Source organism: Corvus hawaiiensis, chromosome 24 (genome assembly GCF_020740725.1).
Source record: "Corvus hawaiiensis isolate bCorHaw1 chromosome 24, bCorHaw1.pri.cur, whole genome shotgun sequence".
NCBI lineage: Eukaryota > Metazoa > Chordata > Aves > Passeriformes > Corvidae > Corvus > Corvus hawaiiensis.
In genome coordinates, this window is record NC_063236.1 from 8,524,958 (window position 1) to 8,542,678 (window position 17,721).

At 60.3% G+C, this 17,721-nt stretch overlaps 1 protein-coding gene across 1 annotated transcript in view; it reads left to right on the plus strand.

Moving 5' to 3' along the window:
• FOXP4 (forkhead box P4) overlaps nt 1-17,721 on the plus strand; it is a 59,814-nt gene extending 42,093 nt beyond the window's left edge. Inside the window, 15 exon segments of the mRNA XM_048328284.1 lie at nt 2,976-3,117; nt 3,603-3,655; nt 3,657-3,808; nt 4,072-4,176; nt 6,749-6,839; nt 8,556-8,645; nt 9,584-9,785; nt 9,890-9,966; nt 10,114-10,215; nt 15,279-15,368; nt 15,370-15,401; nt 15,512-15,527; nt 15,529-15,579; nt 15,963-16,129; nt 16,369-17,721. Of these exon segments, the coding sequence (XP_048184241.1) occupies nt 2,976-3,117; nt 3,603-3,655; nt 3,657-3,808; nt 4,072-4,176; nt 6,749-6,839; nt 8,556-8,645; nt 9,584-9,785; nt 9,890-9,966; nt 10,114-10,215; nt 15,279-15,368; nt 15,370-15,401; nt 15,512-15,527; nt 15,529-15,579; nt 15,963-16,129; nt 16,369-16,513 (1,515 nt within the window). The 3' untranslated portion in view covers nt 16,514-17,721.

Sequence of the window (17,721 nt, forward strand, 5' to 3'; positions counted from 1 at the left end):
TGAATCCATGCATTCCGCCAGGATGGGGCTGAGCTGTGGCACATCCCAGACCATCCTGGAGCATTTTCCTGTGCTGGGGTGTGAGGGTGAGCCCCCAGCCTCCAGCACTACCCTGGATGTGAGGGAAACAAGGAGCTGTGGTGCAGCCCCTAGCCGTGGTGTCTCCCATCCTGCTCTTCCCAGGACACTTGGCTCCTCCAAGCCTAGTGCAAGCAGCATCGGGGTGCAGAGACCCCAATATCCCCTGGCAGGGTCTCTGTGTGTCCCCAAAGCTGCTGAGGGCGGGGGTTGTCCCTCTCCTAAGGCAGACAGGGCGGGGAGGGGGGTGCTGCTGGCGCCTAACCCCGGTGTCAGCTTAATGAAGTGCCGCTGTCAGTCCCGCGTGTCACGGCGCAAACTCCTCCTGATGTGCTCATAAATCAAAGTGACGGCGCCCTCTTGCCCCGGTAGCTGCACCCACTCAGCTGCGTCTAATGCACAGCGATGCTGCAGACCCCCAAGCCCCACACTGGGAATGGGCTGGGAATGGGCTGGGAATGAGCTGGGAATGGGCTGGGGGAGCCAAACACAGGATTCGGCCCCAACACAGAGCCAGCTCCTCTGGGAGTGGCTTTTCCAACAGGAACGGGGTTTCTGGGGATCATTGGGGTGTGAGAATTTTGGGAAGGCTGGGGCTGTCATCCAGGCTCTCCCCACCCTGGTTGCTCCAGGGAAACTTTGGCTTGGAGCCCGTGGGCTGGTGGATGGCTCTGCACCTCTTTGCCCATCACTCAGGAGTTTTGAGGTCTGTGGTGCCACAGTTGTTCCTAGGGATGGCAGATTGGCTCCCCCACAGGATCAGGCCTGGGGTTTGAGTTCCTGGGGCTGGTTCTCCAGTTCCTGGTCTGGGGAAGATGGAGGGACATAGATTTGAGGCATGTGGAGGTGCAGGTTTAATCTATCACCGGGTTCAACACCGTCTCTGCCAGAGCCACGTGTGGGTCAGAGCTGCCCGGGGGGCTCTGGGGGTCTGACTCCAGCCAGGCCAGGTCAGGAGAGTCCAGCTGGGCTGTGGAATGCAGGCAATGTGCCCAGGGATCCTCCTGACTTCATCCACTCCCAGTTCCTCAGCCTGGAAGTGATGTGGAGGAGGCTGTGTTGGAGCAGAGCTCGGGCTTGTCCCAGAGCCGTTGGGGAGGGTGGTGGTGGAGCCGGGAAGAGGAGCATCCCATCCCATCCCATTCCATCCCATTCCACCCCATCCCTTCCCACCCCATCCCTTCCCTTCCCATCCCATCCCATCCCATCCCATCCCATCCCATCCCATCCCATCCCATCCATCCATCCCATCCCATCCCTTCCCATCCCAGCTGCTGTTTCTAACCAGGGTGAGGACGGTGTGTCCATCCCACAGGGTGGCAGAGCTTCCCCTCGTGGGAGGGGACACCCTGGGGGACAGAGAAGCTGCTGTTAAAGCCCTCGGGCTGCAGCCTGGTCCTGCCCTTTTCCCTCCATCCTGCTGATCCCACGGCCTGGAGCCCTCGTGGCTCAGGAGTCAGGGTGAGCGCAGGGATTTCTCTTCACTGAGCAGGAATTGCTTTGATTTGTGCCTTGATCTTTAAGCCTCAGAGGTGCAGGGCTAAGACAGAGCCAGGGAGGATCCAGATCTGACTCTGGGGGGGCAATTCCACTGTAGCCAAGAGGCAGAGAGGACAGGGAGAGTCCACACATCCCTGTGAGGCTGAGAAACTGGAATTAAACTCTGTGCCCTAGACAGGACTCATGGTCGTGCCTGATGTTGCAGAGAGGGATTTGGAGCCCATCCTCACCCTCTGATTCACAAAGCCAAGGCTGAGCATCAACAGCATCCTCAGGGATCCACCTGCATCCAGTGGGACCCCGAGTGCTGGCCTCAAACTCAGTCATGGACTGGGGTTGCCACAGAGAGTCTGTCTGCTGCTCCCTGTTGTTGCAGCCTCGGGATCGCCAGTTCCCTGGAATTCCCAGTGCCTGGGGGACCTGAATCCCCACGATGCTCACAAGACAAGGACATCCCGATTGCAGAGCTCTTGTGCTCCTCAGCGAGGACACGGCCATGGAAACACTCGTCTGGGGGGCTGCAGAGTGCAGCGAGGGGGGGGATGTGCCCCCAGGGCGCAGGGCCCAGCCGGCTCCTCGCTCCCCGCCGGCACCGTCTGCCCAAAACGGGGGGGTTCGGGGGGGTTCACGGGGTCAGGGAGCCGCCTGCCCCACTAATGAGGCCGGGCAGCCCCGGGGCAGCTCCCCTCTCCCGGCGGCTCGGATTAGCAGCTGCCTGTCCCCAGCCCTAATTGAATTCTCTCCCCTTCACTTAATTCTCATGATTTCTCGGCGCCTCCCAGGGACCCATCCTGCCTAACTAGTTTAGGGCCAGCGATGCTGGTCAGAGCCTGGCCAGCTCCGGGGGGTGGGGGGAGAGTCACCTACTTGGGGGGTGCCTGTGGCCAGGGTGGGGACACGAGTACTGGCACTGGGCACCCCCTCCCTGGCACCAGTTTCAGCCCCAAGAAGAGGCTCATACTGGTCATTTTGACAAACAGGGAACATTTTCTTCCTTAACAGAGGGTTCTGTGCCTGTTGCCTGCTGGGAACCCCCTTTTTGTACACCGACCCCACAGCTGAGCCTCCCCGTTGGACCCCCCAGCCGGGCTTTGCAGGTTCCTCCCGGCACAGCTCCGAGCAAGCCCCCAGCTCCTCTCTCTCCCTTTCCTTCCAGCGCTTTATTTTTCCCTTCCCCTTTTCCCTTTCCTTCTCCTCCTCTTCCGATAGATCAAAGCCTCCGTCCGGCTCAGCCGGAGCCGAGCAGGCCCGCAGCGGGATGGAGGCACCGCCAGGCGCGGTGTCCCCCGCCGCTGCCACCCCTCGCTGCCAGCGCCCCTCGCCGCGGCCTCCAACCCCCGCCTGCCCTGCCAGGCCGGGAATAAAGCTTGGATTTGTCCCTCCTTTTGTCTCGGCAGCCGTTGGGGAACAAGCAGCTGGCCTTCCAGCAGCAGCTCCTGCAGATGCAGCAGCTCCAGCAGCAGCACCTGTTAAACCTGCAGCGCCAGGGCCTGGTGAGCCTCCCGCCGGGGCAGGGCACCGTGCCCCTGCAGACCCTGGGTAAGGGGCCCGGCCTGGGGGGTTCCTGGGCTGCAGCTTGCCTGGCTCTGGGTGAGGGGGGCTGGGGAGGGGCTGTGGTGTTGGGTTTTGTGATGCCCCCAAAGTTTGGGGGGTGGTGGTGGCAGCGGTTGGAGATGTGCGGGGTTGGGCTCCGGGTTCCTGTGGCACCTGTGGCAGAGGGGTGCAGGGTTGGGGCAGCTCTTCCTCTGGCAGAAGGGTGCCAGGATTTGGGGCACCTCCTCCTCTCTCAGAAGGGTGCCGGGATTTGGGAAGCCAGGCTCTCCTCCCTTCTGGGAACAGCTCTGTGGGTGCTGCAGGTGCCTTGTTTTGGGTTTCCAATGGGGCCGTGCAGCCTCCCCTGCTGTACCCAGCTCCAGTGATGCTTTCCCAGTGGTGGGTGAGATTTGGGGAGTCAGGGAGCAGGGAGGGTGCCCTGGGTGCTGCCCCACATCCCTGCTGATGCTGGTCACTCTCCTGTGCCGCAGCTGTTTGCCCCTCGGACCTCCAGCAGCTCTGGAAGGAGGTCACGGCCGCCCAAGCCCGTCGAGGACAGCATTAAGCAGGAAGGTCTTGACCTCACCACCAACACCTCCAACTCTACCTCGTTTTCGGCCGCCAAGGTCTCGCCTCCCATTTCCCATCACCCTCTGCCCAATGGACAGAGCACCATGCACACGCCGAGAAGGGACAGGTAGAGCCGGGTCGGGCCCTGGCACTTTGTGTTTTTATTCCTGGGCAGGTGGAAGGGGCCGGGATCCATCGCCCATAGGGCTGGGAGGGGTGAGGGGTTTCTGCCCACCCCGCAAATGAGGCCTGGCGCTGTTTTGCTGCATCCAGAGGACAGGGAACCATCGCTGTGGGGTCTCCCATGGGTGCCCCAGGGCTGTCCCCATGCCTGGGAATGCTGGAGCATCCCAGCTGCCCCATCTGAAGGCCCCTTTGCCTCCTGTGCAGCTCTTCCCACGAAGAGACCCCCGGCTCCCACCCGCTCTACGGCCACGGAGAGTGCAAGTGGCCTGGCTGCGAAACCCTCTGTGAGGACTTGGGGCAGTTTGTCAAGTAAGTGTCACCTTTCTGGGGAGCTTTTTCTGTCTCAAGCTGGGACAGAACGGAGCTGGTGGAGGGGAAGATCCTGAGAGTTGGTTCGGCCACCCCAAAGTGTCTGACCAGAGTTGGGTGACCCCATGGAGAAGGAGAACACGCAGCAGGGGTTGCTGCTGGTGTTGTCCCATCCTTGGAAGCGTCCAAGGCCAGGCTGGCTTGGAGTGCAAGGTGACCCTGCCCACAGCAAAGGTGGAAGGGGATGAGCTTTCTGAGCATTTCCAAGGCAAACCATGGATGAGTGGATGATCTGGAGGAGGCCAGAGCCCGGGCAGGCGCTGGCAGCAGGCGAGGGGGGCTGGCAGTGCTGGTGGGGGGCGCGGGGGGAGGCAGCAGATGGCAGATGGCACCGCTGACACCGCTTGTGGGCTCCGGCGCTGACTGATTAACTCTGCTGTCGGAGAGCCCTCTGCTAGCGTCAGGGTCAAACAAATTGTTTTCACGCTTCGTCAGAGGTTTACTTAATTAGTTCATTTGCAATTAGATCTCTTTGTAGCCGGGATTTTTAGCAAAGACATCAGAAGGAGCTGACGGGCTGGCGGGCTCCTTCCCCCGCCTCCCCGGCTGTCTGCTCTGCGAGTGCCGCGCTCCGCGGCGGGCGGGTTTTGGGGTTTTCCAAACTCATCCTCTGTCCTCTGCCACACTCTCAGGGCTGGCTCCAGCGGGAACAGCCCTTGGACTGTGCCAGCTCACTCATTCCCAGGGAAGGAGCTGGGCAGAGGCCTTGCCCGGGAGGACGAGGAGATGCGAAGGCAGCCCAGGGATGAGTGAGAGGATGATTCAGCCTCCTGTGTCCTCCTTGCTCTGCCTCTGAGTCATGGGTGAACCCAGATAAGGCATCTCCTCCCGCCTGGCAGGGCATGTTGGAGTGGCACAGGGCAGATGAGCCAGCTCCGGGTTGGGAGCTGGAGCTGGAGCTGGCAGGGAATGCCCAGGGCTGGGTCACGGGGCTGGCAGAGCCCTGCTGTGCCAGCCTGGATCCCTGTGTCCCACCTTCCTGCCCCCCTAGGCACAAGGGCAGCCTTCCCCAGGGTTTCTGTCCCCTCCCTGCCCACGTGGGTACGGGTCAGGGTGTGGGACAGACAGACAGAAAACTTCCAGCTGCCAAAGGCCAAGTCCAGCTGGAGCCTAGACCCTGCCTTGAGTCTGGGCACCAGCCTGGAGCCTCCTCTGAGCAGCCCCTCCGAGGAGCAGCTCGGGTGGTCTGTGCTGGGCTGGGAGGGGGCAGCGTGGCCTTGGAGCCGTGGTTGATCAGGATGAGGGTCAGTGGGAAATGGCCTCATTCCCGCTTGGCTCCGGTAGCTGTTTTTCCCTGGAGAAGCAGCCGTGCCCTGGCTGTGCCGTGCAGGGAGAGGAGCAGGGCTGGGGCTCTGGGGCATTGCTCACGGATGGGTTTGGCAGCTGGGCCCGGTTCCCTGACTTGTCTGTGCAAGCTGGGGCTGGAAGGCTCTTGCAGGCGGCCGGGTGAGACTCCTGCCTTTTCCGCATCCGGAGCCAGCCTGGAGAGCGGCTCCTGAGGCGCCTGCTCCGGGGGTGTCTCTGTCTTAGTCCTGGGGAACACCTGGCACACGGCCCCTGGGACCCCCCAGCGTCACCTTTTGGGGTATTCCAAGGGTGGAACTGCCCAGAATTCCCTCCAACCCATCCTGCTCCTCCAGTGAGACCCCCCCCGAGTTTGTGCCCACCCCAGCAAGGACATGGCCTGGCCTTGTGACATCCTCAGGGCTGGCTGTGCCCCCAGGCTGCTGCTCTGCTGGCTTTGGGGGCGAGGTGATGCCAGGATGTCCCTGGCTCTGCAGCAAGTGACAACCGTGTCACCAGGAGCCCTTCCCCTCCCTGAGGAGGAGAGAGGGCAGTAAGGACCAAAGGTCCTGGTGCTTCCTAAATATAAACACGAGGCAGGGAGGTGGCAGGATGGGGAACAGCCTGGAAATGCCACCCTCTGCCCTCGGGGATTTCCTTGGAGGGTGCCAGTCACCCTCCCATAACGCTGCCTTTGTCCTGGAACCTGCTCCTCAGGTCCTCCTGGCACCTCCTGCCAGCAGCCTGCTCCAGGACAATCCATGGGCTTTCCCTCAGCCAGAGGCTTCTCCTAAACACCCCGGGGCTGCCACGGGTAGGGCTGAGTGTCCTCAGCTGCCCTCCAGCCGGGGTTTGGGGTGGTGGCACAGCCTGGTTTGCTCAGTCATCTCCGTGCCTCAGTTTCCCTCTTGCTCCTCCTGCTTTGGGCAGCGGTGCTGCAGCATCCCTGAGCAATTTGCAGGTCAGGGCTGCTCCCAGGTGTGGTCCCAGCAGAGGGGCTGAGTGTCTCAGCTGCCCTCCAGCCGGGGTTTGGGGTGGTGGCACAGCCCGGTTCGCTCAGTCATCTCCGTGCCTCAGTTTCCCTTGTGCTCACCCCGCTTTGGGCAGCAGGGCCGGAGCATTCCTGAGCAATTTGCAGGTCGGACTGATCCCAGGTGTGGCCCCAGCGGAGGGGGCCGAGGTTTGGGCATGCCCAGGCCTAACCAAGCCTCCGTGCTCTCCTCCCCAGACACCTCAACACAGAACATGCACTTGATGACCGAAGCACGGCCCAGTGTCGAGTCCAGATGCAAGTGGTACAGCAGCTGAGATACAGGTGGGTGTGTCACCCCAGCCCCCATGGACACGGGGACAAAAAGCCACCTCGTTGTCACTCTGTGTCTTGGCTGCTCCCCTCAGGAGAGGGCGACAGGGTTGGGGACTGTAACCATCCCCCTGGGGACTCGTTTTGAACACCCTTCCCAATAGGAATCCTGCATCCAGGTGGAAATCAAGCCCTCAACGAGTTCCCCTTTCATCCCAAAGCATCCCTGTGGGTGAAAGGAGATGCCACAGATGTGGAAGGCCGGAGCTGCCGGCAGGGTTTGTCCCCACAGGGGGGACATGGGCTGTGCCACCTCGCTGGGAGCCCCAGGGCTGCTTGGAAACCAGGCCACTTATTTTTTGGTGGCTGAGCGTGGTCTTCGGAGCCCAACTTTGGGGCGCTATTTTTGGCAAGGCGGTTCTTTAAATAGTGCTTTTCCCAGCCTTTCCAAGCCCCAGCGTGCTGTGCAGAATTCAGTTAATGGAGAAGGGAGAGGGAAAAAAGGGGAGGAAATGGGAGGGGGCAGGGGGTCACTCCCTGAGACCCCCGTGGTGTGACAGAGCCTGGGGCTGGCAGGGGCTCAGGGTGGCGTGTGCCCGTGGCTGTGTGTGACACCACAGGGGACACTGGCCCAGGGCGCAGCGGGATGAGGGGTGCAGCACCCTTGGGACCCCCCACTCAGAATTAGGGGGCTCACAGGGGCCGTGGGATGGGGGGTGACACAGCCAAACCGGGGTGGGTGGCGAGGCTGCATCCTCCCGGGCGATCCATCCCGCTCGCCATCCCTGTCAAAGCCAGAGGTTGAAAGCAATTCCTGGGGCTTAAAGAGGGGAGGGAAAAGAAGAGGGGAGGAGGGAAAAAAATAAAAAACCCCAAAGCTGAAGGGCGAGAGCAGAGCTGTGTGTGCAGAGAGGAACCTGCCACGGAGCCACCAATAGAAAGTTTGGAGCGCGGAGCTCCCGCTGTGCCGGCGAGGAGCGTCTGCATCACGAGGGGAGAGCTGTCAGCTCTAATGAGCTCCGCGGCAGCCGGAGCTGCTCCAAACTTGCGGCAAACTCCGCTCTGCTCCTGCTTTTAACCCCTTCCTCGCCCGCCCGGGGAGGGGGCTTGGCTGGTGCGTGGGGACCCCCCGAGCTTGAGGGGTGCGGGTGGAAAGGGAAGGTGACGGGAAGGGAGCGGAGTGTCAGATCCCATCGGCTCCGCCGGGCTCAAAGTCTCTCCTGGTGCCACAGTGAATATTTCACCCTTGCCCGCACTCCCGGGGAGTAAACAGGAGGCAGGGAGCAATTACAGCGATGTGGGAATGCGGGTGGATGGAGGGAGGGATGGACGGGGAGCAGGAGGAGAGTAAAGGGGACAGGGACAGTGACAGCAGGCACTGGGCACGGGGACAGGAGCACCCAGGAGGCAGAGCCAGGGCTGTGGTGGGTGGCCCTGCAGGTGGGTGGCAGCCTGGAGGCTCTGGGAATGGCTCCGTGGATTTTTCCCCTGAGTGCACACAGGGAGCTGGAGCGGCCCCTGCGCCCCCCAGGGTGGGTGCAGCACCCCCCACACAGGGGCACTGCCCCGCTGGGGCTCTCGGGAGCCAGCATCGGGCAGGAGGTGGCACCTGAGGGTTGCTGCCTGTCCAGACCAGGGCTGGGGGCTCGTGGCAGCTCCTCCAGGCTGTGGGCACCTCCATGGTGACTTTGGCACAGTCTGACCATCCCCTCCTGCTTCGTGCCTCCCTCAGCTGGCCAAGGAGAGCGAGCGTCTCCAGGCAATGATGGCCCATCTTCACATGAGACCTTCAGAGCCAAAGCCTTTCAGCCAGCCTGTAAGCGTGAGTCCCTTCCTGCCCTCTATGTCCCCTCCCCACTGGCTGCTGTCCCCTCCCTGCCCTCTGCTCGGTCACCTGGATGGGCTCTGTGGGATGGACATGCCCTGGCCACCCTCTGGCACAGCCTGGTCCTCGTGCCATGAGCAGGAGGGAAATGCAGCTGCTCCACCAGCTCCGACATGGAGTGGGTGCATCCCATCCCATGGGTTCATCCCATCCCACTGTTGCACCCCTATTCCATGGGTACATCCCCAACCCATGGGTTCATCCCATCCCATGGGTTCATCCCATCCCACTGTTGCACCCCCATTCCGTGGGTACATCCCCCTCCCATGGGTTCATCCCACAGGGGCATCCCCATCCCACACGTTCATCCCCATCCCATGGGTTCATCCCATCCCATGGGTTCATCCCATCCCACTGTTGCACCTCCATTCCATGGGTACATCCCCATCCCACGGGTTCATCCCCATCCCATGGGTTCGTCCCCATCCATGGGTTCATCCCCATCCCACTGTTGCACCCCCATTCTGTGGGTGCATCCCCATCCCATGGGTCCATCCCACGGGTCCATCCCATGGGTTCATCCCCATCCCACACGTTCATCCCCATCCATGGGTTCATCCCATGGGTCCATCCATGGTGCATCCCCATCCAACACGTTCATCCCCCATCCCATGGGTTCATCCCCATCCCATACATTCATCCCCATCCCATGGGTTCATCCCTATCCCACACGTTCATCCCCATCCCAAGGGTTCATCCCATGGGTTCTTCCCACAGGTTCATCCCCATCCCACAGTTACATCCCCACCCCTGGCTGCATCCCACCCTTTCCAAGCCCACCAATTCCCCCCCGCCAGCCCGTCCCCGCCTGCTCCAGGGATGTTCCCAGCACTCTCCCAGCCTTCCCAACCCTCCCTCCCCGCCTGTCCATGCAGCTGAACCTGGTCTCCAGCGCCACCCTCTCCAAGAGCACTTCCGACACATTTCCCGACGGTTTACCTCATCCCCCCACCTCGGCCACGGCGCCCATCACCCCCCTGCGGCAGGGCCCCTCCGTCATCAGCTCTTCCACTTTACACAACGTGGGGCCCATCCGCAGGAGGAACTCGGAGAAGTTCTGCACCCCAATCTCTTCAGGTGAGCTCCGGGGTGGGGCTCAGTGCCCTCCACGGGGTGCAGAGTGAGGGGCAGAGCGGGTCCCTTCACTCCAGGGCCTCTCCCCGGTTGTTGTCCCCCTGCAGAGCTTGCACAGAATCACGAGTTTTACAAAAACGCCGACGTCCGGCCGCCCTTCACGTACGCCTCGCTCATCCGGCAGGTGAGGGGCTCCCTGAGCCACGGGGTGCAGCTCTGCACCCCAAAACCCTCCCTGAGCACCCCCCACCTGCTGAACCCCCATCTCTGCCCCATGGGGTGGGTGTCAAACCCCTCCAGTGACGGCCTTGTCCCCTCTCTGCCTGCTCAGGCCATCCTGGAGACCCCCGACAGGCAGCTAACGTTGAATGAAATCTATAACTGGTTCACGCGGATGTTCGCCTACTTCCGGAGGAACACAGCCACCTGGAAGGTGAGAGCAGCCCTGCCTGGCACTCTGGGGTCACCCCATCCCACCCTGGCTCACCCCATCCCACCCTGAGCTCACCCCATCCCACCCTGGCTCACCCCATTCCCCCAGGCCTCACCCCAACCCACCCTGGGCTCATCCAACTCACCCTGGGCTCACCCTATCCCACCCTGGCTCACCCCATTCCCCCCAGGCCTGATCCCCAACCCACCCCGGGCTCACCCCATCCCACCCTGAGCTCACCCCATCCCACCCTGGGCTCACCCCATCCCACCCTGGCTCACCCTATTCCCCCCAGGCCTCACCCAACCCCCCCTGGGCTCACCCCATCCCACCCTGGGCTCACCCCACCCAACCTGGGCTCATCCCAACCCCCCTGGGCTCACCCCATCCCACCCTGAGCTTACCCCAACCCACCCGGCCCGGCTGCTGCAGGAGATGCTCCTGTACTGAAGGACCATTTCATTGCCCACCTCTAAAATGGTGCAGGAAGTGATTTTAGGACCAAAACCCATTTTTTTGCCCCCAAAACACCTTGCTGGGCTGTGGGGATGTATCACCCCTGCAGTAGGATACAGCAAAGAGCTGTGTTGTAAAATCCTGGGATTTTCTCTGGAGAAGAAGGGCAGAGGCAGGAGGGAGAGACTGGAAATAGCAAATAAGGTTAATGATAACCTGGGGGCAGGCGACACTGTGGTGGCTGGGTCTCGGTGGTGGCTGGGAATGCAGGTCCTGATCCACAGGGAGGGATGGAGAGGGGGGTGCCAGGGGGATCATCAGCAAGGGGAACCCCTCTGCCAGCCCCCAACAGCTGCCTGTGCCCTTCAGGTCCCTCCACCCATCTCACAGGCAGATTTTGTCACTGAGGAGGTTCTGTCACCAGCCTGGGCTGGTGAATTTTGGAATTCCCCAGAATTTGGAGTGAATTTTGGGGCAGCACATGAGTGCTGGGGGCTGCTCCCCCTTTGATTTTTAGAAATCAGAGCTGGGAAAAGCCAGCTCAGAGGAGCGGGAGGGGTGTGGAAGGAGCAGTTCTGTGATTCTGAGATTCACTTCTTGCCTCGACCAGAAAGATTGATTTATTTATTGTTCCTGCTGCACGTATTTACTGAGAGGGCAGCTCAGCTCCCTCCTGCTCGGGCAGCCAGGAGTGAAGTGGCACAGGGAGACCTGTTAGTTTAAATAAAAATAATTAAAATCAGCCAGGTGCAAGTGAGATGGAGCTTTTGGAGAGGGCTGAGGAGAGGAATCCGTTCTCCAGGAGCCCAGAGCCCCCATGTGTCACTGCTGCAGAGCCAGGCTTTGCTTCCACAGGAAACGTTTGGGTTATCCCTAAACTTTTGGGTGGATATCGGGCATTTTGGCTCCCTGGGCAAAGCCCTGGAATGGGACAGGGTGGCAGCAATGGGGCAGAGCCCACTGTGGCCATCACTGGTCCCCGGGCCCTCGTTTCCCCCACTGCAATGAGATCATGGCTGGTGAAAATGCCTTTTTTCTGCCTTTTTATTGCTGAAAGGAATAAATATTTGGGTTTTTTTGCAGTTTCCACACACGCCATGTTAGCAAGGGCAGAGTTGGAGAAGGGCATCCCCCAGTTTTCTGCTTCCCTTTTCTTTTATTCTTTATTTTTTCCTGTTCTACCCCAAAAAAGGGATGGCAGGGGATTAAAAAGAGCTGGAGTAGAGGGGATAATTCCCTTCACAACTTCTGGTGTCCAAGCCAGGCTTCTTCTTAAAGAGGGGGATACACAGGAAAAAATAACCTATTTCCTCTCTTGAAAACCACTTTTCTGGGTTTTTTCCCTCAATTCCTGTAGCCTCCCCCCCCCGGGATGGGACAGGAATGCTGGGGACCAAAGTGGGGAACCCACGGGGAGACCCCAGCAGGACCCAGGGAGTGGGTGGAGGGTGCAGAGCAAACATCATTAGAGGAGAGAGATGAGAAGCAAACAGAGCAGCTGGGCCTGGCTCTGAACAAACACTGGCTGGAAACACAAAAGCCACCTCGGGCTGAGAGGGGGGACACGTCCCCTACGCCATCAGGGGGTCCCAAATCGGGGGGCTGGCCTGGGACCTCCACACCCAGCACAGGGAAGGGGCATCCTAGGCTCCAGGGATGCAGGATCGCATCCTGCCCACTGCCAGGATTTCTTTTGTCCCCACCTGAGCCTTTCCAGGCCCATCCCTGCCGGTGCCTCAGAGCAAGGGGGTGTCACTGGGCCGGGGGGAAGAGGGGGCATGGACGCTGTGGGCAGGGAAGGTTCCGGCTTTGCCACACTCGTGGCTGCAGCCAGGGCTTTGTTTGGACGAAAGGAAGGAGGGAGTGTGGGCAGGAGCCGGCCTGGCGAGGGAGGGACGTGCTGGGTGTGCTCACAGGGGACAGGGGGTCAAGGGCAGTGGCAGCACCCAGCCCTGGGGTGAGGGCAGAGTGGGGGACGAGGCCATGTCATGCTCCCTGGGAACCTCTTGGAATGCCAGGTCCCTGGAATTCTGTGAGGTGCAGCGTGACCCCGCTCCCTGGGTTTGGGCCCAAGGGGTGCCACGGGCCCTGTGCCAGGGCATGGCCCAAATGGAGCGTGTCCCTTTGGGTGACAGTGGCAGTGGCACCAGGCTGGGACCCAGGGCCTGGCTTCAACCACACCAAGTGTCCCCTGAGGAGCTGGGGCAGCTGAATGGGGGTCCTGCTGTGACCCAGGGGTTCCCCCCAAAAAATCCCATCAAGCAGCGCCGACCGGGCCCAAATCTCCCTCCCCAGGGACCCTGGGAGCTGCTTACAGAGTGTCCCCTTAGGGCTGGCTCTGCCAAAGGGTGACGGGAGCCTGTCCCCGCTGCTTGGCACCCTGGCACCATGGCATGGCTGGAGGAGAGACGGATGGAGGGATGGATGGATGGATGGATGGATGGATGGATGGATGGATGGATGGAGGGAGGGATGGATCCATGGATGGATGGATGGAGGGATGGAGGGATGGAGGGATGGATGGATGGATGGAGGGATGGATGGATGGAGGGATGGATGGAGGAATGGAGGGATGGATGGATGGATGGATGGATGGATGGATGGATGGATGGATGGAGGGATGGATGGATAGATAGAGGGATGGATGGATGGATAGATAGAGGGATGGATGGATGGATGGATGGATGGATGGATGGATGGAGGATGGATGGATGGAGGGATGGAGGGATGGATGGATGGATGGAGGAATGGAGGGATGGATGGATGGATGGATGGAGGGATGGATGGATGGAGGGATGGATGGATGGATGGAGGAATGGATGGATGGATGATGGATGGATGGATGGATGGATGGATGGATGGATAGATAGATAGAGGGATGGATGGATGGATAGATAGAGGGATGGATGGATGGAGGGATGGATGGATGGATGGATGGATGGAGGGATGGATGGATGGAGGGATGGATGGAGGGATGGATGGATGGAGGGATGGATGGATGGAGGGATGGAGGGATGGAGGAATGGATGGATGGAGGGATGGATGGATGGAGGGATGGATGGATGGATGGATGGATGGATGGATGGACGGATGGATGGAGGAATGGATGGATGGATGGATGGATGGATGGATGGATGGATGGATGGAGGGATGGATGGATGGATGGATGGATGGATGGATGGATGGACGGATGGATGGATGGATGGACAGATGGAGGGACGGATGGAGGGATGGATGGATGGATGGATGGATGGATGGATGGATGGAGGATGGATGGAGGGATGGATGGATGGATGGATGGAGGAATGGATGGATGGATGGATGGATGGATGGAGGGATGGATGGATGGATGGATGGATGGATGGATGGATGGAGGGATGGATGGATGGATGGATGGACGGATGGATGGAGGGATGGATGGATGGATGGACGGATGGATGGATGGATGGACAGATGGAGGACGGATGGAGGATGGATGATGGATGGATGGAGGGATGATGGATGGATGGATGGAGGGATGATGGATGGATGGATGGAGGGATGACGAGGGAAGAGCCCAGCTTTGTTGTTTTTCCCCTCAGATCCCAAGCCCGAGGGGCGATTTGTTTTTCCCCTCAGATCCCAAGCCCGAGGGGCGATGCTGGTGCCATTTGCTGAGATTCTGGCCACTCTGGCACTTGGTGGCGGGGGGGGGGGCTCAGTCCTTGTGTCTCCTTTTGCCCTGTTGTGCTGGCCAGGCTCCTTTGTTTATACAGGCCCCCGTTCGACCTTTTAAATTGCTGTTAATGTTTTAGCGTAACGAATTAGTCTCTCATCACGAATCAGGACCTCGAAATAAAAAAAAAAGGAGAGAAAAAAAAAAAACCCTCCGAGGCCAATCACTTCCTGAAATTGGGGTCATTCTCATTTGCAAGGCAGAGAATCTGAGAACCTTAATGCAAGGAAATTTATTCAAAGGCAGAGCCCCGGCGTGATTAGGCCCTTTGTAATTATAGCTCGGAGAGATTCCACTCCAGCCTCCTGCCTCCCTCATGGATTAGCAAGTGAGTCGGAAAAATACACAGGATTTAATTAGAGGCAAATTAAAATTGGTTAATGAAATAGGGGCAGTAGCAAATGGCAGGGAGTTGGAAGGGGAAAAGGGAGCTGGTATCTCTCGGGGCTGCGCTGGCTGCCTACGTGTGCGTCTCTTTATTTTACATTTAGAAATGTAAAGATGGTCGATGTAAAGAAAGGGAGGGAAAGGACCAAAATGGGAGGGGGGAAAAAAGAAAGGGAAAGAGGAGCTGGCTGTGCTGAGCATCAGCAGAGCTGCAGTGGAGCTGGTGTCCCTTGTCCCACCCTGTCCCCACCTTCCTCAGCGTCAGGCCCAAGTCCTCCAAGCGGGGGTCCGTGTCCCACGTGCAATTTGGGGGTGGTGACCGCTCAACGCCCTCGGTGCCAACGAGGGGAGGGAGCGCTCGGGTGGCTTTGGGGAGCATTTGGGTGGCAGGACACCCCCACAGGAGCTGTGGGGCTGGGCAGGGAGGAGGATGGCGAGGAGGTGGAGGGTCTGGGACAGCGGGATAGGGTCCTTGGCACTGAGCCCATGCCCTGTGCGCCCGCAGAACGCCGTCCGCCACAACCTGAGCCTGCACAAGTGCTTCGTGCGCGTGGAGAACGTCAAGGGAGCCGTGTGGACCGTGGATGAGCACGAAGTACCAAAAGCGAAGGCCACCAAAGATGACAGGGTGGGTGCTCCTTCCCCGTGGGACACAGCCCAGGAGCTTGCCACCTTGCCCACGGTCCCCGGGCCGGGAGTGCTCAGCCCTGCATCCCTCTGCTCTCTCTCTTCCTGCAGGAGTCCGACCTTAGTCAAAAAATATGATTTCAGGACTCGGTTACGGAGCACTTAATGCAAGTTACCAGGTAAGGACCAGCCCTGTCCCTGACAGGGACATGGGGACGCTAAACCCTCCACAGTGCCCTTCTCTGCTGCAGTCTTAGATTTCATCAGGAGCTGTAGTGAGGGATGAGGGGGATGGGTTCAAGCTGAAAGAGGGGAAATTGAGGTTTGGTACATGGAAGAGATCATTGCTGTGAGGGTGGGGAGGCCCTGGCACAGATTTCCCAGAGCAGCTGTGGTTGCTCCATCCCTGCGAGTGTCCAAGGCCAGGCTGGACAGGGCTTGGAGCCACCTGAGATAGTGGAAGGTGTCCCTGGCATGGCAGGAGGGTGGGATGAGATGATGAAATGATCTTTAAGAACCTTCCAACCCAAATTCCTGTGACCTCCCGTGCTCCCTGCTGCAGGCTGCACTGGCGGAGAGCAGCTTCCCCCTGCTCAACAGCCCCACCATGATCAACACCAGCTCGGCCAGTGCCATGCTGCACGTGGGCCACGACGACGTCAGCAGCACCGTGGAGCAGGTCAACAGCAACGGCAGCAACAGCCCCCGCCTGTCCCCACAGCAGTACAGGTCAGCCTGGCCTGGGGCAGGGGCGAGGGGCAGCGCTGGCAGGGGGCACAGGGGTGCTGGAGGGGTTGGTGTGGAGCGGCACATTGGGCACTGGGAGCTGCTCGTGGGCTCCTGTGCCCAGGGTGAGGCGGGTTTTGGCTCTCATTCCCAGAGTGAGGGGAGGTTCTGGACCAAAAATTTCAGGGAGTTTTGGGTGGTGGGACCCACTCCCCGAGGCTGAAGGCTCTCCCTCCCCACAGCCACCCCGTGCACGTGAAGGAGGAGCCAGCCGAGGCGGAGGACGACAGCAGGCCCGTGTCGCTGATGGCCACCACCAACCAGAATGTGACGATCCCCGACGACAGGGACCTGGAGGAGGAGCTGCCGGTGGAAGACTTGTCCTAAGGACTCCTTCCTCCCTCCCCCACCGAGGGGCAAACCCTTCCCACCCCTCCCAGATGGAGACCAAGTGACGCTCCCACCTCCCCCAAGGTGACCTTGGCGTTACCCTGTTCTTTCAAGGCACTTCCACAAAGCAAAAGGGTTTCCTTGGGACAACAACGACGACGACAACGACACCGACCTGTTGCTGCTGGCGTGTCCCTCACGCTGCCACTGCCCGGGGACGGAGCGGCCCCGCCACGACACGAGAAGCAAAACCCCACGAGCTGGACTTTTCCTCCCCTCCTGCCCTGGTTAGTGACTGGTGAACGAGGATGGTAGGTTGTTCCTGTCCGAAATGGTCCCTCCTTCCTTCCCGCAGGGAAGGCACCTCCGTCCCCTCTTCCCCCACGGTGGCCCGAGCCCCGGGGAGCGCTGGCAGGACCCCGCTGTCACCTCTGCGTGCCCTGGTGGGTTTTGCACTAAGGAGGGATCGTGGACCCTGCCCACGTGCTGCCTCCACCCAGCTTTGGGGGAAGGAAACAGCAGAAATGGGGCTGAATCCTCTGCTGGATGTCAGGCTTGTCACGGAGCTGGGGAAGGACACGAAGCAGCGCGGCGGGTGGGACGGTGTCCCCTTGTCACCTCTGGCAAGCAGAGCGGCCTCCCAGCTTGCCCAGCCTCCCTGACCCCAGCTGGTGAGGGGCTGCTGGCCCCAGCAATGCTGACCATCCATCCCCAGAGTGCTGACCATCCATCCCCAGCAGCGCTGGCAGTGAGGACGCAGCTCCCTCCTTCCTGCTGGACGTCGGCCGCAGCGGTGCCACCTCCCAGCCAGCTGGGATGGCCACTGGTCCCATTTCACTTCAGGAAAAGGCTCCCTGTGCCTCCCATTCCACCCCAAAAGCCGGGGCAGGGTCTTGGTGGGGCAGAGGGGGCAACATTCCCACGGCCAAGCACCTGCAGGGGACCTGGGGGTCATCAAAGCTGGCCCTGGAGGGGTCCCCCATGATGGCCAAACCTGGCCGTTGCCCCCAGGCCGAGCCTGCTGCTGCTGCTGCTGCTTGCTGCCTGCCTGGTGGGGGAGGAATTCTGCTTTTCATCTTTTCTTTTCCTCATCCTTTTGTTTGCGTCCAGATGGGAAGATACCAAAAGATTTCTAGAGACAGAAGGGCCGTAGTTCAGGTGAACAGATGGTATTCATGCCAAAAAAAAAAGAGAAAAAAAATATT